We start from the raw sequence: 23,043 nt of genomic DNA on the forward strand, positions 1-23,043 counted from the left end.
GTCTTTTAATAGACTTTTATTACTTTTATTAAGACTTTAGACATTTATAACCCAGAAATAACCCTGTAAACCTAAACTAAAAGCCTTTCTTTAAAAAAAAATACACTAATAAATTACTTAAAACCTCTAAATATTAATCTTCATTTAATGGAGAAATAAAAACACATTTACATGACAGAATAATGTGTTTTACTCTCTACTGTAATTTATTATTAGTTTAGTCTGTCAGTAAAACAATCTGAGTAAATACTGTAATAATTACTATGTGGTACTTTTTCATCTCCTTGTTACTGATATAATATTCATACTGAGTATTGTTGAGTGTTTGTAAGATTAGTTTCAGATGTAATGAAAGGATTTTATATTAAAGTGTTGCTGTTGTCTCATAGATGTTTGATATTTTGGTGCTTTATGTGACTGATGATACTGAGATTGATGATGATTGTTAGTTAATTATTTATCATGAAGACTCAGATTTCTGTCCATCTGACTGCTGCTGTTCCTCTTCACACCTCTGGGTGTCAGTGTGGTCTCAGTGGGGAGAAACTGAACCATGCAGGCGCTAAACTCAGGTCTCTACTGGAGGAAACAGAGTCAACAACAACATGTTCAACGGCTGTGACGAGTAGAATAGAAAAGAATCTTATTGTAAAGCAAGCTGGGACATTTATTTTAAGTTCACAGAGAAAGAGAGACAGAAAGATGATGAAGACAAAAAGGAAGAATGAAGGAAATGTTGTTTGCACATATTATAAACTGTGAAACTTGCATAAAGCTCATGATGCAACATGTTCAGCTGCTTCTGAATTAATTTACATTTCTAATAATTAATGAAAGACATCTGAAAGAAAACAAGCCTGAGGAAATCAGACGTCCGTCCAGTGAGTTTTCTCCGGCAACGAGACGTCTGATTGGATGTTCAGACTGACGTTAATGTTACATCTGTTTGTTCAGCACAGAGCTGAAGTCAGGACATGGTTAGCCTAGCTTAGCATAAAGACTGGCAAAAAGTTAAAAAAAAAATACACCTACAAACACCTCTAAAGCCCTTAAACTAAAACGTTGCTGGAAATATTTCTCTGTGAACAGTCGAGCGCAGTTGCCAGGCAACCACCAGAGATGCTGCACAGAAGTGCTGCGAGGATGGAGAAACTGTTTTATGTCAAAAAAAGAAGCAAAAGAAGCAAAGTTTCAGTTTTGTGACATCTCATGTGTATTTGTACCAAGTTAGCCTGTAACATAGTGTCATCTTGGTCTATTGTTATTATTTTAAGCTTTATTAATAAAACTAAAATGCAAAATTCACACTTTTCAGCTTGAAAATAAATTGTGATGCTTAGCAACACTTTTCCATTTGCTTCAAACTGCAGCTAATGATTATTTTCATAATGGTTTAATCTGATGATTATTTTCTTGATTACTTTTTAGGCCTTTATAACATCAGAAACAATTTGATCAGTAATTAAAAACAAACAAAAAATCCAATTCAATACAATGTTACCACAAAGAAAAGCAGGAATTATTAACATATCAGAAACTTAAACATGAGGTTGTTTGAATTTTTTACTTAAAAACGACTTAAACAATGAATCGATTATCAAAATAGTTCATTTTCTCTTGATTGACTAATTGATTAATTAACTAATCATTGCAGCTCTACTTCAAACACAAACACATTCACTATTTCTGAAGAGGAACAGTTACCTAGCAACAGTGTTCTTAAGATTTAACCATTTGAATGTAAGCACAGGTGAGCATACTGAGCACCGATGTTAGTTCATTCAGTCACTGACATAAATAAAGTCCCTGGAGAATCCTGGAAAGTTTTTCGGTCATGGAGGAGTCAATGTTGGAATGGTACTTTGATAACTTCATTGCAAATGTGAGTACAGGCTGTAAGCTATAATTTAACTTTTTACCTCATGATCCAGAGTTTGTTCTTTGCTAAATTTATGATACAAAAGAGAAAAAAAATGAAAACATAAGTGTCTCGCTCCAGGACTCCTCAAAGATTCAGGAGGAGGAGGAGGAGGTGAACAAGGAACTGAGCCGGGAGCTCATGCAGGACGAGTCCAGCCAGACCGACTCAGGTACCAACAACAACAACAACTACAACAACAACAACAACAACTACAACAACAACAACACTCCTTTATTTCATTTGAGATAGATGCAAAACTTTATGATAATCAGCACTGTCTGATCATGGATCCAAAAATTGTGTAAAATTGAAAACCTGTGACATCACCAACAGATTTATGAGGAGATATTTGGATATTCTAAAGCCAGAAAGTCTTCAAATCTAACATCAGGGAAGCAGAAGAGGATTCTGTAACATTGATGGTCTTTGTTTGTTTCAGCTGAAACCAGACCAGCAGACACTGACAGCAGCACCAGTCTGGACTCCAGTTCCCAGAATTCCACAGCAGCCTCTGTTGTTCATCCCTCGACCCCTGTGATACCCGAGAGACCAGAGGCCATCCCAGAGATACAGTAGGTCACCACGAGCTCCATTCAGTAGCTGTTCTGGAGCTTTCAATCTTATCACACAGTCTTCCTCATCACATGACTTGTGTGCTGTTTTCATGGAATCATAGACGTTAAAATTTCCATTTTTCTGAGCCCACGTTGGCATAAAAGTTGATTGAAAGTTCATTCTTGATCTTGGGAACAGTTGTTGATAAAAATGATCTCATCACAAGGTCCATTTAGTCGCTGTTCTGGAGCTTTTGATCATATAACACGACCCTCCTTAGAAGGTCACTGATCATGCTGCATTGATGTGTTGTTGTAAAAGTCAGTGTTTGTGTGTTTGTGTGCAGGAATATTGTCTCTACAGCGAAGCTCGGTTGTCAGCTGGACCTCAACGTTATCGCTCGCAAAGCACTGAATGTAAAGTACGACCCGAAGGTATAAACCATTTTTATCAGCTCTCCTACCAGTATTTTTGATGTGTCTTATGCATATCTTATTTTTTATATAATTTTCATAGATTTTTATGTTGTGTCTGTGTCATGATTGTTTGCTAAGTGTTTTACTCCTGTTTATTTGTTTTTGTTGTTTGTTTTGTGTATCACTTGATGTCGTTAAAGAACGTATCCTGCACATTTCCAGTCAGCTCTATATTTATATTCTGGGGCTCTACTGGAATATCTTTGCATGATAGTTTAAAACTCCTTATTTATCTTCTACTGGTCCTTTATGCAGCCCCTCAGTTCAGCCTCTGTCTGCTTCCTCCAGCTCCAGAGGCTACGTAAACAAACTAGTATCAGGACGGCCATTTATGGGCATGTGCGACAGGCCGACATGAGCTTGTCCGCAAGGTATAAAACAATGTTGCAAACAAAGTGTTCAGGGCAGGTTAAAGCCCTGACTTTTGACTTTCAGGCAACATTTCTGCATACATTCACCTCAAAACCATGTTTAGGTCATAACAGGATATAAATAACAGAAAACCACAAAAAGCTGAATATGTCCCCTTTAAGATTTGGGAGGGGTACTGGACTTCTCTTCTTACTTTGCATTTTTTAAAAACCCATTTATATTCTCCAAAGGAAGTTTAGAGAACATTTTAAAGCTTTAGTGTACTTGGACTGTATGACATACAGTATATGTAATGTTTGATTTACACGTTCTTTCGTTGTCACTCAGTTTACGCCTCCTGTTGTATTTCAGACTTACAAGGCGCTCACCATGAGGATACGTAAGCCGCTAACAACAGCGATTATCTACAAATCTGGGAATATTGTCTGTCTAGGAGCCAAGAGGTCAGTCTGCCTGTCTGTCTGTACATTAACTGTAAGACTGTAAGTTACCAGGACGACGTATAAACTTTCTCTCTCTCTCTCCTGTGTTTGTCAGTGAGGAGGAGTCACGGATAGCGGCCAGGAGGTACGCCCGCATAGTGCAGAAACTGGGCTTCCCTGTCCGCTTCCTGGACTTCAGGATCCAGACCATGGTGGCCAGTTGCAAAATCTTTCCAATCAATTTTGAGCAACTTGTGCTGGCCCACCATCAGCAGTGCAGGTCAGGAGACATTAGCTGTGGTTTCATCTATCTGAATTCCTCTGACAGTGTTTATTTGCACAAAGCTGCTGTTGGTTTAAAGTTTCCTGCAATCAAAAAGTAATTCTCTTAATGTGTTTTGTTAAACCGCCTCATTTTCCACTGAATACATCAGCTGGATCAGAACAAAATACTGCTGGAGGTTCTATAAATAAAGGTAACTATAGGGTTATGTAGGTGTAATAGGTAATTATAGGTAATAATATAGGTTTACACTATGAACAATTGCACATTCCTGGTCAATATTTTGCACATTAAATTTCATTCTCTTCAATTTAAAATTTAAACCTGAAGCAGCTCTTCTCACTCAGGTTATATATTTATATATTCTTTATAGTACATTTCTTTCTTTCGTTTTTAATATTATTTAAGATTACTTAATTTTGTTATATTTTATGCACCACAGCACCAAGGCAAATTCTGTGTATGTGCAAACCTACTTGGCAATAAACCTGATTCTGACTCTGAAATATACAGTCTTGGGAAATCTTCTTGTTACTGAGGGTCAGATGAGAAAATCAATATCAGTTTTATTTCCATCCATCCTGTACAGCTGCAGTCCACCTACATGGTGTCTGAAAGTATTGTGAATTTGTTCTGATCATGATGTTCATATGAGTCATTTTTATTGTGACTGGACTCTGATTATTAGTTGATGTAAACACAGATACTGAGTCTGGTTTTGTGTTTGTTTCATTGTCCACAGTTATGAACCGGAGCTGTTTCCTGGCCTCTTCTACAGAGTGATGCCGGGCATCAGTGTGACCATCTTTGCAAATGGGAAACTTTCTGTGAATGGTAACTATGCTGTGTTTGTTTCCACACTTCCCAGTTTATTGATCAGGTGGTGAAATACAAAAGAGCAATTTATTTGTGTCAATAATCACATCTTCAATGCACCCAGCTGATCATTTGCATCAGCAGAAATCCTCACAAAAAACACAGTATTGTGGAGGTTCTAAGGGTTTGGTAAGAAGTTTTAGTGGGCATTGAGGAGGTTCCAGGGGTCCTTTACATATTTCTAGTGTTCTGTACGGAGGTTCTAGTGGTTTCTGATTAAGTTCTGAAGCCCTTTTAAGTGGTTCTAATGTTCCTTTAGGGATCTTGTGGTCATTCAGAAGGTTCTGGAGACCTTGTACTGATTTCCAGTATACCGTCAGGAGGTTCTAGGGGTCTGAGTTGATTTTTGTGGCGGTTCTTTTAGATAATTATAGTTTTCCGTTAAGAGGTTCTAGAGCTTCTTAAGGAGACTCAAGGGTTCCCTAGGTAATTGTAGTTTTCCTTTAGAAGGCTCTAGTCACCTCTGAGGAGGTTCTAGAGGTCCTTTAGGTGGTTTTAGTGTTACTGTAGTGATATTGTGGTGATTGAGAGGGTTCTAGGTGTTCTTTATGTAGTTCTGGTGTTGTTTTAGGGGGGTATAGTGGTCACAGAGGAGCTTCTATAGGCACTTTAGGTAGTTATAGTTTTCCTTTAGGAGGTTTTAGAGGTTATTAAGGAGGCTCTGGTAGCTAACTCTAGTGTTCCTTTAGGAGGCTCTAGTGGTTTCTGAGGAGGTTCAGGAGGCTTTTTATTTGGTTCAGATCATGTGGTTCTAGTGTTTCATAAGGAGGCTCTAGTGGTCAATGAGGGGGTTCTGGAGGTCCCGCAGCTGGTTCTTGTAGTTATTGAAGAGATTCTACATTGTTCTCGAAGTAACTGAGGACATTCTTGTAGTTCTTAAGGTAGCTCTAATGCCCCTTTGGAAAGTTCAAATGGTCATTCTAGAGATCCCTAGGAAGTTCTAGTGTTCCTGTTCATTGAGAAGGTTCCAGGTTTCCTTTAGGTAGTTCTAGTTTTCTAGAAGAGGTTCTAGAGGTCATTTAGGTAGTTTTGTAGTAACTGGGGAGGTTCAACAGGTCCTTTAGGTCTAATGTTCTTCAAGAAGGTTCTAGAGTTCCTTGGGTAGTTCTAGGGTTCCTGTAGATTGTTCTCGTAGTAAATGAGGAGGTTCCACAAGTCCTTTAGGTAGTTCTAGTATTCCTTTAATAAGTTCTAGGGGTTTTGTAGGTACAGTTCCTATTGTGGTAATTGAGGAGGTTCTATGGGTCCTTTAGGTAGTTATAGTGTTTCTTTAAAATGTTCTAGAGGTTGTTGAGAAAGTTCCTCAGGTAGATCATTAAAGAGGTTCTCCAGGGTAGTTATCATAGTTATTGAGCAGGTTCTACAGATTCTTTAGGCAGTTCCCAGCTAGTTGTATAGGTCACTGACAAGGTTCTAGAGGCCCTATGAGTCGTGGTCTTCTGTGGATGGATGATGCTTATCTGCTGCTGATGTGTTTCTTTATATCTGAGTATAAATACAGTATATTTTAAAAAATGATCCTCTCTTTCTCTCTTGTGCTCGTTAATGATTTTATCATCTTTGTTTTACTTTCTTTGATCTGCAGAACATTCATCAACTTCATTTTGAAATAGTGTTGATGAATAATGTTCTAATTTTGAAGTCCTCTGTTAAATTCCAGGAGCTAAAAAGCCAGCTGACATCTACGAAGCGTTTGATATCGTCTATCCAATTCTGAGCTGCTTCAGGAGGACGACGAACTGAACTCTGACAGGAGCTCCACGTCATTTTAATGTAAATGTAATGTAATAAATAACTGTTTTAGAGTCAGTGATGTTTAGGGGTTGAACATAAAATCTCATAAATTATGTCTTGAATATCAATTTTCCTGGCTGATTTATAAGCAGATGGTGTGTTCAATAACTCAGAAAGACTGTGAGAAAAAGCAAGTAAGTGGACCTTTAGTTATTCTTTCTTTTGCCAACTACTGTTTCCAAGGTCAGGACTTTGTCACTCAAACTGAAAACTGATGACTCAAATAAGCATTTTCTCCTGGATGATATGAAACATGTTCTAGTCCTCGTAGTGTTCACCATAACCCTGTTGGTGTCAGAGGTGAAGCTGATTTCAGCCAAAAGGAGGGTCAGGCTGCTGTTACCCAGCTGATTGGTCTGGTTTTACTCTGTAATAAAACAACTTACACATAACACACTGTTCCACATGCTCACCAGGGAAACTAACAAACAAAAGCACACAGATTCAAACCATAAACATAACATATGGACAATCGGAAACACAGAACAAACACAACAAAAGTGTAAACAGTGCAAAAACAATCCGGATGCTTCCAGGTGTTCATGGTGTGATCAGGAGCAGGCAGACTTTGGGGCTTGGGGATGATGGCGGGTTAATTCTGCAACCTGTGGCTTCTTAGTTGCTGTTAGCTCACATAGCAACTTACTATTATACATACAGTTATATCCATGACTTCTGGAAATGGGTTAGCGCTAGGGTTTTTAGGGCTTTCCGCCAAAACCAAATTATGTCAAATTATTATCAAGTATTACAATGATAACATATACAACATCATCAACTGGTCAGGTTAATAGTTAATGGTAAATTCAGTGATGTGAGAAGGAAATCATAGAATCCGAGAACCTAGGCTAGACTTTATAATATCATGTCTGTTGCATGCAGGATGAGTTTTAAAGCTCAATCCTTTAGTTCATTAACCTGGATTTGCTTTATAAACAAAAAGTGAAAGTGTTTTTTTCTAGAAACCACAGTCCTGAGTATAAAAAGGGTGTTGAAATAAAATACAAATGGACACTTAAGTAGTACATGACACAAATAATTGCAGGTGAGTTGTGGGCAGAAAGAAGGAACTACTTGAAAAGCGATAAATTATTATTAAAATTCAACATAGAAATAGAAACACTTCAACCTATATAAAGAACCCCCTCCCCACACCCAAAAAGACAGAACTTTTACACAAACATCTATAAAAATGTTTCCCTCTGCAGTAACTTTTAAAGTCTGTCTCTCCCACTAATGGACTCAGGGATGACCTCAACTGCGAGAGAGAGAGAATCATGGTTGTTGATTATAAACACAATTTAAACTTAAATAATAAATTTAAAAGTAGTTTTTCATGCTAAACACCTGATTAAAGGCCCTCATCCTTTAAATTTGGGTTGATATCATAGTTTAGTGCTGCATGTTCCCAAACAAATTAATCCACTCATCACAATTCCTACACATACGAACCTGGGGACTTTGGGGCCCCTGATGGCTTCCTGGTTGGTAATCCAACCTTTTAATGACAGCAGTCATATTTATCTCATGTTGAACATTAAATCTGAATCTAAAAAGTGTAGGGCTGCAACTAACGATTTTTTTCATTATCATTATTTTCTCAATTTATCAAGCAATGGTTTTGTAGATAAAAAGTCAGAAAATAGTGAAAATGCTTGTTATAATTTCCCAGAGTCAAAGGTGACGTCTTTTAATGTCTTATTTCGTCCAAAACAGTCCAAACCCTAAAGATATTCAGTCCACTCTCATGTATGACAAAGAAAAGCATTGCATTGTCACATTTGAGAGGCTAAAACCAGCAAATTTTTGGCATATTTGCTTTGGAAAATGACTAAAATGATTATTTGTTTACCAAAATAGTTGTAGATTAACTGACTAATTGTTGAAGCTCTAAAAAAATGACCACTAACTCAAGCTGTCAGGTGAATGTAGGGGAGTAAAAGTACTTATTAATTAATTATTAATATTATTAATAGTTCCTAATGAAATGTGGTGGAGAAGAGGAAAGTCTCCAGAAATAATTTGTAAAATGGCAGAACCTCTAAACTGGAGGAGATGTTAGTTTCCTCCTGTCAGCTTCAGCCGAAATCAACTTATGTGGTTGTTTCATTGTGAGGACATGTTGGACTGATCCGTATGTGATTACACTCAGACAGAAATGACAGGATATCAGCATGAAAAGATATTCTTTGTTCCTCTTTCACATAGGAACATACTGTTCAGACGCACAAGCATGGTTTCTATTACTGTCATTAACCATTTTAACCTTTCACAAACATTTGCACATGTTCATACAATCATTTCCCTCAAACCACACATGAAAAGCTGTCTCTACACAGATTGTTCTACACTGTTATTCCGATAAGTGGATGACTCACCCTACCTCCTGAACCATAGATGGCAGATGGCATATTAGAAAACGCTCCTATGGGTCGTTCTTGAGCGCGAGTGTGGTCGTTTAATCGTGAGGACATGTTGGACTGATCTGTATGTGGTTACACTCAACCACACATGACAAGATATCAGCATCAACAGGTGTTCTTTGCTTTTATAACTGTCAGTAAGCACATTAACCTTTCACAAGCATTTGCACGTTCATACAATAATTTCCCTCACACCAAACAGGAAAAGCTGTTTCTACACAGATTGTAAAATCTGCAACTGTCCAGCAACTGTTCTGATTCACTGCACAGCACTAATACTAGAGGTGCAACGGATCACAAAAGTCAAAAATATCAAACACTTACAGCAAGGAACCTTTGCCCATGGTCTTCAATGAAAACAACATTCAAGATGTCCAATGTTTAAATAAAATCTTACAATATATAAAATATTCAATGCTCAATTGTTAAATTAAATTGCAATATGAGGTCTGATACCTTCCTAACTTACAAACATGAACACATGTCTTGTCCTGCAGCTTGTTGAACGAGCCACCAAACAAACATTCACTGCTAACGTCAGTTAGCAGCTAGATGCTAATTAGCTGCTCAGTTGCAGCACATCAAACAGCGTGTAAACATAACTACAGATGTCACTTCGGACCTGTTAGATGCTGGTTTGGTCGTTGCTCTTCAAACTCCCTGTTAGCAACACGCTGTCTGCCCATGACTTCTAGCTACAGCAGTTTGTTTACTTTGTCGTTTTGCAGTTAATCCACAGTTCATATGCGTGCCGAACCATGGGGGGCGATCTGTACGGATCACGGATCAACTATGTTTCATTACACCACTAACTAATACATACACAGAGGAGAAGCAGCCAGGCAGGCAAACAAATTCAGATAGACTATGACAGAGAGCAGTAGGAGGACGATAGATGGACAGTCTGGGAGGCACACAGTAGTGAGAAATCCAACAGTCCAACAATCCACTCATTGACTGCATGATAATTAACGCTTTAAAGTGAAAAATTAGTGTGAATTCATCACAGAAAAGACACAAATGTTCTAATATTGTGTGTGTGTATCCATTTTTCTTGGCTGATGCCCCCATCAACGATTTGGGGTTCAGTATCTTGCCCAAGGACACTTCAATATGTGGTTTGGGGGAGCCAGGGATCGAACCACCGATCTTCTAATTAGTGGACGACCTGCTCTACCTCCTCAGCTACAGCCGCCACAGTAGTAAGTCATAAGTTTAACCCACACCATGTTTTAAGTGATTATCTGAACCTGAACCATCATCTTTCCGTAAACCTAACCAAGTGGTCTTTGTGCCTAAACCTAACCAGACCTTAACCACAGTGCTGTCAAACCATAAAACATTATTATTTTTTACAATTACTGCCGATAGAGGTGGCATGTTAGAAAACGTTTCACTCTGGCGTGTATGGTAAATCACCATATGTGGTCGTTTGATTGTGAGGACGTGTTGGATTAATCTGTATGTGGTTATATTCAACCAGACATGACTGGATATCACCATGATAAGATGTTCTTTGTTCCTGTTTCACACAGGAACATGCTGTTCAGACGCACAGGCACAGTTTCTATTACTGTCATTAACCATTTTCACCTTACACAGACATTTTATACATGTTCGTACAATCATTTGACTCAAACCACACATGGAAAGCTGTTTCTTGGAAAAGCATCAGCTATTCCACTGAACTGCCCTACACTTTTAAGGTCATGAGAAGCAAAGGAAAAGCAAAGGTTAAAGTTACTACTTCCTTAAAGTTAGGCAACCTTCGTCATCACGGCTACAGTAATCACCACGACAACTGTAGTTACGGTTTTTAAAAAAATGTCCTGACTGGAACAGGAAACAGGAAGTGAACAGTAGTCTCCTAGAGCTGAGCAGCTGAGCTCCACTTTTTGTCATCTATCTATCATCCACCCAACATGCCACCTCCTAATATAGTTTATTCATGAACACTTATTGTAACGCTTTAACTGTCTAAAATTAAAAGTGTCATAAAAACAAAAACAGGATTTTTAAGCCTCTTTCCACTTTTATTCGAACACAAATACAGATACAAATACAAATACTGGGATCTCTGCATATCCCTAGTATAAATGTAACAATAGGTCGTTTTTGGCGACTGAATGTGTCAACCTTGTCAGAGTCTGCTCTCCCCCTCACCTGTTGCTGTGGGAATCATCCAACCATTCAGTCTCACTCTCTGCTCTGCCACACCCCTTATTAGTTCAACCACTTTCACCTGACGCTCCAACCTGCTCATCATCTGCAATCAGCCAGTATATAAGCTGCCTTGTCCCACTCCCTCTTTGTCAGATTGTCTATGCTACTATGCTAAGTCATCTTGCCTTCATCACTGGACTGCCTTCCTGGTTCCTGATCAGCTTGTCTTCGACCATCGCTCCTCGTCTCTGCCCCGGTAAACCCACCAGCCTTCTGTCCCTGACTCTGAGTTCTGCCTGCCTGTTCCCTGGTCTTTGTCTGCTTTGGAGTGGGAGATCGGGGTTCAATTCCCGGTGGAGCCATACTCATCAGAACTGTGTTTCTCCGACCGTGCTACTATTGCCTTGACATTGTGTGAAATAGAGACTGTAAAATTTATACCAGTGTCATTTGTGCTGTTATTGGGTCCATTCTATACCCGTTACAAACCTATACTGTTGTTTTTCTTGGGAGGATGGGCTGAGAGTTTACCGAATTTTCATGTGAACATATAGTTATTTAGCCATCAAAAGCTGATAGAATATTTCAGAGTTATATTTGTGGATATTAGTTATCAGTTCAAACGGTTCGAAATCAAAAACATAAGCATAGTGATTAAATTCAAGATTGTTTATAATCATTTTGCAAAAGAACAAATTAATAAAAAGAAACAAACTTTCACAGCACTGAAAGTTTTGTTTAAAATGTTGTAATTGTGCTTAATTAATTCTTGCAATATCATTGATTTAAAAACTAACTTCTTGATTATTTTTGACTGATATCAGGGATTTTATCATATCTTGTTTAGTTTTGAATGAAGGGCTGCACATATCTTTCTTCAGATTTCACTGGTCTATATGTAAGATAACAGGGAAAAAAAAACTGCAGCAGAGTTAAAATAAGATTGCAGCCACATAAGGAGGCATGTCAGGGGAGGAAACAGCAGGACAGAGAACAGGATATAAGTAAGTTCACAGTATCACAGACCATCAGACTGGAAGCTCCAATTAGAAGTGAAGAAGACTCTGATCTACACGACTACACCAGGTAAGAACAAACAGGGTGAAAATATCTTTTCTTCATATTTTAATTTGGAAACATTTTTAAAACCAGGGAGTGTGGTCTATGATGAGTCAAAATTTAAACTTATTGAGATTGAGGCTCACCTATGGATGATTTAGGACTTGTTTGAAGCACAACAGATTGTGCCACAACTCAAAAAGGGTTTCATCAGTTATCCACAACTACAAGAATCTCTGTTTTATGTCAGTTTATTTCAAAACTTGACGGGTAAAAATTAACATGCTAAATACCCAGTTCCCAATATTATAAGGAAGTAAACCTCATGCAACTGAATGTCAGACTAGTTTTAATAGTTTAGTGTGTATGTCGTCTTACTAAGATCGAGTATGAGCCTTTGTATGAAATTTCTGTGCTGTCTATCTATTTGCTATGTATTCTTTAATCCTATATTTTGTTATAGTTGTAATATAAAGCTTTAAAAAGCTTTTAGTAAATTGTATTGTATTTTATTTATTATTTTATTGTATTTTATCTTTTTGTGAAGCACTTTGTAACATTGTTAAGAAAGTGCTACATAAATAAAGTTTATAATCATTATCATTTACTTTTCAGATGAAGATTTGACACAATGGATAATATAACAAGCTTTTAAAATACAACACATTGTTAAAGATGAAACCAGTGGTTTCCAACCTTTTTGTCTTTTGACGTCTTACAAAAAGCAGTGTGTAGTCGGGGTCACATTTCACATGTCTATGAGTTGTTAACAGCTCCACCAAATAGTGATTTTTCCCTCTAAACTTCTCACATGCTTTCATTTCAATAAATGTTCAAATGATCCAATATTTCAGCAAAAATCAAAGATTAGAGAAAAAGTCCAAAAACTGAAAACAGATTTGTGTATCAGAACTTTGTTTTTTCTTCTTTCCTCTCCCATTAATCATCTCACCACCCCTCAGATTTATCTGCTGACCCTTTGGAGGGGCCCGACCCCTAGGTTGGGAACCACTGGACTAAACTAGCTAACTGTATATAAAGTAGTGTAAACTAGCTCCACCTCCAGCAGCTACAACAGTAACATGCTGCTCTAACACTGATGCTTCACTATTAATAATCTAATGATGTCATATATAATAATATATCAGTCAGAGGGACCAAACCACTACTTTTACTGCAATACTTTAACTACATCAAGCTCATAATACTTATGTACTTTTACTGCAATACTTTAACTACATCAAGCTCATAATACTTATGTACTTTTACTGCAATACTTTAACTACATCAAGCTCATAATACTTATGTACTTTTACTGCAATACTTTAACTACATCAAGCTCATAATACTTATGTACTTTAAGTGGGATTTTTCATACTAGTAATGGAGTATTTTTACATTGCTCTATTGGTACTTTTACTTATGTAAAGGACCTGAGTACTTCTTCCACCACTGTCTGTGAGGCACTATCAGACACTTTGATCAAATGTTGAAGATGTTGTGGGTTTGGTTTGATCTGTGTCGTGTCGTGTTCCTCAACAGGTTGGAGAAATGTCTTCAGATACGAAAGAAGTAGCTGCGCTGGGTCGACCTTTCACCTTAGGGATGCTCTATGATGCCCGCAAAGATGAACTGATCCCAGGTAGAGCTTGATGTAGACATTACTTACTCTGCCTGTTTCAGATCTCAAATCATTTTATGGGGCAGAAAAATGATCAAATTTATTAACCAGAATACAGATTTGGTTTTAGTGCTGCCCATAAGATTAGAAGGTTTATTAGGTTTATTTAGGTTTGGGCACAAAAAGGTTTAGATTTAGGGAAAGATCATGGTTTGGGTTAAAACACTAAAATGCAGTAAAAATGTCAAAAGTGCTGAATGTGACGTTACAAATGTAAAAATGGGTTAGGGTTATGGTTAGGGCTAGAAAAAAATGGTTGGGACTAGAAAAAGAAGAAAAAAAAATGGTTTCCTTTAAGAGTTTTTTGAGCTGTTGCCCAAAATTTCCACAGACTCTGTTTATATCATCATTTCAGGGGACTTTAATATTCATATCGATATCCAAAAGACCATGATTCTTGCCTTCTTTGCAAAAAATTAACAAGGACGAAAACTGAAAAAACGCTATAGTGGTATTGACACTACCGAAGCCTTTACCATCTCCATGTCCAATCTGGTACTGTCCACTTAAATATCTCCAGACGTTCTGTCCAACAACTTCAATTCAAAGGTAAAAAATCTTATTGACAACATTGCACCCTTGAAAACAAAAAAATCCCTGGACAACAAAAAGCTCCTTGGACAAATAATAATTTTGTAAAAAGCCAAAGTAGACAGGCAGAGTGTGAATGGTGAAAATCCAAGTTCCAAATCCACTATGACATATGCAAAGGCTGCCTCATCAATTATAACAAGACTATCATTTTTTTAGACCAACCTTTTTTTTTAGCATAAATAATAAACTAATATTAAATTATAATAAAAGGTGCTGTTCTCCACTGTTGTTTGGCTCATTAATCCATCATCTTCGACCCACCCCTGACCTATTCTCTACTATGAAAGTGCACTGAGATAACTTTTGTTATGATTTGGCACTATATAAATATGTTAGATAGATATGTTATATTTTGCTCCTGTGGGCTCCACAGCACTGTACGATGTTCCGCTGAAGCTCAAGTCCTCCACCTGCTGTCTGGACCAACTTCCTGCAACCTTTTTTAAAACCGTTTTTAACTGTTTAAATAAGGAGATACTACAAAGTGCCAACTGCTCCCTCCAGTCCTGTATTCTCCCAAGTGTTCCTAAAACTGCTGTCATAAAACCATTGCTAAAACGAACACCCTAGATCCCTCAGACATGGGTAACTACAGACCAATCTCAAATCTCCTGTTTCTCAGTAAGATCCTTGAAAAAACTGTGTATAATAAACTGAATAGCTACCAAACAACAAATCACCTGTTTGATGTTTTTCAGTCTGGTTTTAGATTCCACCACAGCACAGAAACCCTTGTTAAAGTTGTAAATGATATCCACACAAACTCCGGTAAACTCTCAATCCTCGTACTCTTAGATCTCAGTGCCGCATTTAACAATGTGGATCATGGGATTTTGCTAGACAGACTACAAAACTTGGTGGGATTGTTCTGTTCTGTTCTAAATTGGTTCAGAACCTACCTGCAAGACAGGCATTTCTTTGTCTACATTGAAAACTTTGCATCTGATAAAGTCACTGTGACCTGTGGGGTTCCACAAGGCTCAATCCCTGGTCCACCCCTGTTTAAAATACCAAAATTTGCCGCAACTTAATAGTGACAACGATACTAGAAAACATCAGATAGATGGTTTTAAAGTGAAATATTTCAGTGTGTGAATTCAACGTTATACAAATTTCAACATTAAGAAGCCAGACATGATTACATTTCACTAATATGTATTCAGATTTGTATGGCATTTATTTGCTTCCATGAAAATGCACCATTTCCATTACAGCAATGTGTTAAAGCCATCATGACCATTTAACATTAATACTGGGCTTCCCTAGGAATGCCCACCAACTTTTGGCACATTTGTGTCTTGGTAATCACAGCGATGAGCTGTGACAATGTGTGATAGGCCGCAGTCTTAATTTCAGGTAATTTGTCATTATTTGATCCATACACAAGAACCACAAAGACACAGTTGCATAACCATGAAAAAAATATATTTTTAGAAATATAAATTTAAAAGTCACTAAGAATCAACTATCAGCATATCATTTTTGTTTTTGAGTTTATTAGCATGTGCACCCAGTGAGAAAGTTTCTTTAAAATTAGTGGATTCTGATTGGAGACTGAAGTCTGGAATATACTTGTTGTTCCAGTCTCCCACATTTCTTGAAAGATCCATATTAGCTCTAGTTAAAAGTTGACAAAATGTTTTTTTTTCTGCTTTAATACATGATTGATGTTTACTTTATGTAGGTTTCTCTTTGTGGGATAAAACAACTCTAGAAGAGAACACAACTGAAACCCCTAAACCCAGCTGTGAGATGCAGATTATGGCAGCTGACACCATTGATTCCAAGTCTTCTCTGCTGGACGTTGAAGCTTCTCTGAAGGCCAGTTTCCTGAGTGGACTGATTGAAGTTGGAGGATCTGCCAAGTACCTGAATGATCAGAAGAAATTCAAGAATCAGAGCAGAGTGACACTTCAGTACAAAGCTACCACCCACTTCAAACAGTTGTCGATGACTGAACTTGGAACACATAACATGCAACAAACAGATGTTATTAAGAAGAGCTCGGCAACACATGTGGTCACAGGCATCCAATATGGAGCAAATGCTTTCTTTGTATTTGACAGTGAGAAGTTAGAAGATAGCAAAGTTCAAGACATCCAGGGCGGCATGGAAGCTGTGATCAAGAAGATTCAATCATTGGATATTGAGGGGAAAGCTGGAATCCATCTCACCGACTACGAAAAGGACCTGACAATATCTTTCTCCTGCAAATTCTATGGCGACCTCCTCCTTGAAAGCAACCCTACAACATTTCATGAAGCAGTGAGGACCTGCAAAGAACTTCCAAAGCTACTGGGAAAAAAGGGAGAGAATGCTGCTCCATTGAAGGTCTGGCTGATGCCGCTAGAAAAATTTGACTCCGGAGCTGCACAGCTGAAAAATGAGATCCACATTGGACTAGTGAGGAAAATTGAAGAAGCTCTAGAAGATTTAAGGCAACTGGAAATGAGATGCAATGATTCTCTGTCAGATGAAATAGTCAAGAAATTCCCACAAATTTGCAAAAAGTTGAGACGGTTCCAAGACCTGTGTAATTGTTACACATCTACACTTCAACAACAAATTAAGAAGAGACTGCCCTCCATCCGTGCAGGTGAAAAAGCTACAAGAACATTGGAAAAACTCTTTGAAGACAGAGACAAGTCACCATTCAGTCAGGAGAATCTAAACAAGTGGATGGATCATCAAGAGAGAGAGATCAATGTTATCAGGTACTGTGTAGATATCATCAACAGTACCGATGCAAAGATTGTCCAAAGTAAGGCAGAGTTGGAGAGAGAGGTTCTTACTGCGGGTGTAGAAGATGCTCTGTGCTTTGTTTTCACCTCTCTGGGAAGTACTGACCCCTGCCTTGATGCGATGACCAAATACTTGGATTCACCTGAAGAGGGAAGTACTGATGAAGACTACGGGTACATTTCAGATGAAGTGTTAACCAAAATGAGAGAGAAAGCCAAAGATTTCCATGATGTTGCCAAAGGCCTGAAGGACAGCAAGCAATTCCGTTTCCTGGTAGCAGCCTTAGAAAATAAGGAATACACAAGTGCAACCATCTACCATTACAAGGAGGGCAGTCTGGTTACTGATGATTTTACAAAGCCTGATGTCCCTGATGTGAGGACTGTACATGACAGAAGAGATTTAATATGGTGTAAGTCATTTTTCATGTGTTTTCATGGGCATCTAACAGTCACACACTCCATTTTGACCATTACTTAGAAACAAGATGTGAGGACATGCATGAATTGTTGTTGGCTTATAACCAAACACAGTACTTCATATTATAAATGTGATTAATCCATGATTACAGCAGATTTGTATATAAGTATGTCATGGAAAGCCCATAATAACATAATATTATATGTATGTGCGGTGTTGTAAATTACAGTGTGATGATGAGGATGGCGGCCAATAACAGATTGTGTTTTGGTCTCTCCATTAGATGCCTGTGATCTCACCCTGAACCCAAACACAGCAAACAACAACCTCACTCTGTCTGATGAAAACAAAAAGGTGACATGTGGAGCATTTCAGGCATATCCTGATCACACAGAGAGGTTTGAGACACATTTCCAGGTATTGTGCAATGAGAAGCTAACTGGGCGCCATTACTGGGAGGTAGAGTGGGGTAATGGTGACTGTGGTGAGGTTGGTGTAGCTCTTACATACGAGGGAATAGACAGGAAAGGAGACAGATTACTGAGCATGCTTGGACAGAATGCCAAATCCTGGTACTTTGGCAACAAAGGTGGGCTTCAAGCATGGCATGATCGTCAAAGGCATTGCGGTCCTCTTCCTGCAACTGATTGCAGCCGAGTTGGAGTGTATCTGGACTGGCCTGCTGGTACTTTGTCCTTCTACAGAGTCTCCTATAACACACTGACACACCTCTACACCTTCAACACCAAATTCACTGAGCCAGTTTATCCGGCTATCTGTGCCATGGTGAAATCAAATTATGTCTTCCTGTGTCCATTTTAAATCGGAGCAGTAAGAACACACACATTTGGAGACAGTTTGTAGCTCCAGTATATTGACTTATTTTTCTTCCTAAGGCTTTTGCACATGCACAATCTTTTAAAATAGTAACACAAAATTGTAAGTACAGTTATTAAAAAGTGCTAAGGATTCTGAATCTATTTATCCTAAATCATGGGGAGAACCATTCTGTTTCTGTATTACTTATCTGTGTTTTACACCATTATAAATCCCTATTTTATTGTCATTTGTCATATACATATATATATGATGTCATATACATTATCTTCATCCATGTTGATTTTGATGCAAAACCTGCTGTTCAGCCAAGTAAATAAGTAAGAATAAATACAGCTTGGACACAAGGTGTGTCCAAACTTTTGACTGGTACTGTAAACTTTCCAATAATTCTAAAGCCGAGGTTAATAATGCTGTGCAATCAGTTCTTGACCTTTTACCAAAGGGCAAATAAATGAAAAAAATAAAATATTTTTGACAAAAGGGGATATGAATATATATATACAGCTGGGTGACAAATTAAAGGAAGAACTGGTCCATGTCTGAATGCTTGACCCCTACAGTGAGGGGATCTGGTGGCTCTGTTATGCTGTGGGGGGCATTTTGCTGGCATGGTTTGGGTCCACTTGTCCCCTTAGAGGGAAGGGTCACTGCAAATCAACACAAAGTAGTTCTTAGTGATCACCTTTATCCTAATGAAACATTTCTATCCTGATGGGAGTGGTCTCTTCCAGGATGACAATGCCTCCATTCACAGGGCACGAGGGGTCAATGAATGGTTTGATGAGTATAAAAATGATGTGAATCATATGTTATGACCTTCACAGTCACCAGATCTCAACCCAGCTGAACACCTATGAGAGATTTAGGACTTAAATGTTAGACAGCACTCTCCACCACCATCATCAAAGCACCACATGAGGGAATATCTTTATGAAGACTGGTGTTCCTCAGCCTTGTTATTGATCCTACAGTCTCTGAACTCCTCTGGAGGGATGAACAGCATTCTTCCAAAAGATATATTCCCTCATTTGGGCTACACAATGTTTCATGAATATAATGTCAAATATGAAATAGCCATTCTTCTAATAATCATTTCCTGTCCGGATCCACCCAATTATATATTGTTCATGTTGCATTCCTAGTTTTCACAGCACCGTCAATCTAACTAATCTAGACTAGTGCAGGTGGCCGTTTCTTGACATAATCCAAGAGGTCAGCTAGTGTAGAAATGCAGGAAATTTGTTTTAAATTACAATTAAACCAAGTTTGATCCCCCATTTTAATACATGACCAGGCACCTTTGCCCATAGGTGTTCAAACAGAAGATTCATCAGCTTCATCTTAAAATAGTCTTAATGAATAAAGTTTGAATTTTGAAGTCTTCTGTTAAATTCCAGGAGCTAAAAAACAAGCTGAGATCTGCAAAGAGTTTGATATCATCTGTCTGATTCTGAGCTGCTTCAGATGGATGACAAACTGAACTGTGACGGGAGTTATAAATAACTAAATTATGTCTTGAAAGTGAATATCAATTACGCTGACTGATTTTCAAGAGGATGGTGTGTTCAATAACTCAGCAAGACTGTGAGAAACATCAGAATTTTCTCCTGGATGACATGAAACATGTTCTAGTCCTCGTGATGTGGGACAAACAATCCTGATGCCTCTAGGTGTTCGGGTGTGATCAGGAGCAGGTAGACTTTGGGTGCTTGGGGATGATGGCAGGTTAATTCTGCGACCGGTGGCTTGTTAGTTCTTGTTAGCTCACATAGCAAATTACTATTATACATATAGTTACATACATGACCTCTGCCAATCTAGGGTTTAAATTCCTACAAGAAGGACAATAACAGGGTTGCCAGGGTTAGAGAATCACTTCCTATGGAGCTCAATAGAGCAAAGCACGCAAGTATGAGTTGTAGTTCCCTTTAGCACCACTAGATGTCAGAATGGTTTCAGCAACACATTCAGGCTGTAATAAGGAGTCATAACTGCAATATCCCTGTCAATTTGAAGATTAATTGATTTATCAAAATGGCAAAATAGTTGTTTTACAGAATTCCTGAAAACAACATTGAATTAATCCAGCTGGGACCCCTCTTGAGACCCCGTACCAATACCATCACCACCATCTCTCTGTGTATTGTGTACATATCCTGTCACCTTCAAGTAAAGAAATTTAAGGTTTAGGATTAGCAGATAATAAACACAAAAGAAGAAGAAATCTGGATTTGCTTTATAAACAAAAAGTGAAAGTGTTTTTTTTTTTCTAGAAACCACATTCCTGAGTATAAAAAGGATGTTGAAATAAAATACAAACGGACACTTAAGTAAAAACAAGAGCAGCCTCTCAAAGAAAAAGTCTGAGGCTACTGGAAGAAAGCAGCAGGATGTGGATACATAGCTGAGGTATTCAATAGAATACTGGTGGCTTGTTTTCATGGTCTGGGCCATTTTGCTGATATGAGATTATTGTGGTTGTTTTATGATGCTATAGCCAGTTGATAAAATAATTGGACTTGCAGTGATCAAATAAAATAACCAGTTCAAAGGCCTGGCCCACCGCCTTTATGATCCAACTGTCTGGAATAAAAAACCTGGAACAAAAGTCAAATATTAACAAAGTTCAGAGCTGCAGTTCTGTGATCAGATTCCCTTAAAGATCACTTCAGGTTAAAGATGAAATCGGTTCTTTTTCATCGCTAAAGAATTGTGGGTTTACTCATTCTATTTCACATAATACAATGCAATGATTTACAGCAGTATTTCATTGAAAATAAAACCTTTGTGCTGTTTGCTGAAGCGAGTTTGCAAACACAATTATAATGATATTGAGCAGCATAGTGTCTTGCACAGTAACTCGGTCTCTCTCACACATGTGTATCACTTAGAGAACGTCAGGGGGGTGCTGGAAGCAATATTTTTGAGAGGGGGGGCAATGAGGTGTTCTTGGGGGGGTTTTAATGCCAGTTTAGTCCTACATTCAAATGCACATTCAACAATTTCATCATTTTCGTCAGCATTTTCCTGTGTTTTGTCACAGCGCTGTCAAGTCTATTTGCCTCTGTTTTACATGCATACAATAATATGCTGCTGCAAATCATTGCATTGTATCATGTGAAATAGAACAAGTAAACACCCAATTCTTTAGTAATGAAAAGGAACTGATAAGAGTATTGATCAATATTTTTCTTCTGGCGTCTCATTCAATTCATTCAATTCCACCAATGCAGTCAACAAACACCTGCTGAAACAAACATGATGAAAACTTATGGTTATCAATCAATCACTCATCAATTTCAATCAATTTTATCTAAAGTGCAGAATCACCATGTGCCATGGTCCCAATACACTTTACAATGAAAGAGAATACATAGGACAAAGCAACCAATTTACAATAATAAAGGTAGGCTTAAAGATTTCAACTGATCGTGCTTCTTCAACATGTAATGGAAGGAATTAACTGAAGGAATGACCAGGAGACCAGCATTGAGAGAGCAAAGAGGGCATGTCAGTGTATATGGTTTGATTAACTCAGATACAGATGTGGCTGAAAATAATGGTGCTCCTCCACCTTTTTTAAAAAAAACTACATTTCCTCTGTATTAAATTGAAACTGACAGAAGTATATTGTATCCATCATTTCACATTGAATATCACCGAAACTTTGCTTTTGATTTACAACTTAACATATTATTTTATACAATAAAACAAATGAAAATGAAATGGCCAAAAAGATTGGTATCCTTAACTTAATATTTTGTAGCTCAGCCTTTGGAGGCAATAACTGCAGTCAAGCTCTTTCTGTAACTCTGAATAAGGTTTCTACTCTTCTTCACTGGTAGTTCAGACTCTTCTCAAAATCAGCTCTAGCTTGCACTAGTAACCAGTGAAGAGAGGCCTGAACGGGTGTTATATGGTCAAATTTACTAGTTTTTTACCTTCAGATGCTAAAAATAGTCTAAATCGAGCTGATGAATGAAGGTGAAATTAATCAGCAGCTTCAACTAAAAAAACTGACCAGAAAAAGAACAAACACAGCAATAACTCACAAATTCACAAAGAGTCTCAACTCTCTGTATTCATCTTTCACCTGAAGTGAGCTCTGAACTGTGGAATGAAAAAACTGGAACAAAAGTCAAATATTAACAGACAGTATAATATACTAATAATATTATAATGATATCAGTGCAATCAAAGTGTTACCCAATATTCAATTTGATCTTTGTAACTTTCTTTCTGTGCCTTGTGTGTGTATCCTGTCACCTTCAGGTAAATAAATTAGGTTTAGGATTATTAGATTATAAACACACTTGAACATTTTTCACTGTGCTCCTTAAGTTTTTCATTCAGGAGTACATGTACTCCTTGGGAAAAAAAAAGTTAGTTGTAGAGCTCTGATATATATTTAAAATGGCCATT

At 37.8% G+C, this 23,043-nt stretch overlaps 2 protein-coding genes across 2 annotated transcripts; both read left to right on the plus strand.

The window, feature by feature from the left end:
* Positions 1–1,731: 1,731 nt before the first annotated feature.
* On the plus strand, positions 1,732–6,767 carry LOC122971327 (TATA-box-binding protein-like). Its single transcript, XM_044337923.1, has 8 exons — positions 1,732–1,882; positions 2,000–2,090; positions 2,361–2,493; positions 2,823–2,910; positions 3,676–3,767; positions 3,862–4,026; positions 4,772–4,863; positions 6,566–6,767. The coding sequence occupies exons 1-8, from the start codon at positions 1,835–1,837 to the stop codon at positions 6,646–6,648; spliced, it is 792 nt and encodes a 263-aa protein (XP_044193858.1). The 5' UTR covers positions 1,732–1,834; the 3' UTR covers positions 6,649–6,767.
* A 7,122-nt stretch (positions 6,768–13,889) lies between these two features.
* Positions 13,890–18,604, plus strand: LOC122971378 (stonustoxin subunit beta-like). The gene is made up of 3 exons (XM_044337998.1): positions 13,890–13,986; positions 16,304–17,773; positions 18,065–18,604. Exons 1-3 carry the CDS (start codon positions 13,896–13,898, stop codon positions 18,601–18,603), a joined length of 2,100 nt encoding a protein of 699 aa, XP_044193933.1. The 5' UTR covers positions 13,890–13,895; the 3' UTR covers position 18,604.
* The last annotated feature ends 4,439 nt before the right edge of the window (positions 18,605–23,043 follow it).

The sequence above is a fragment of the Thunnus albacares genome, chromosome 20 (genome assembly GCF_914725855.1).
Source record: "Thunnus albacares chromosome 20, fThuAlb1.1, whole genome shotgun sequence".
Taxonomy (NCBI): Eukaryota; Metazoa; Chordata; class Actinopteri; order Scombriformes; family Scombridae; genus Thunnus; species Thunnus albacares.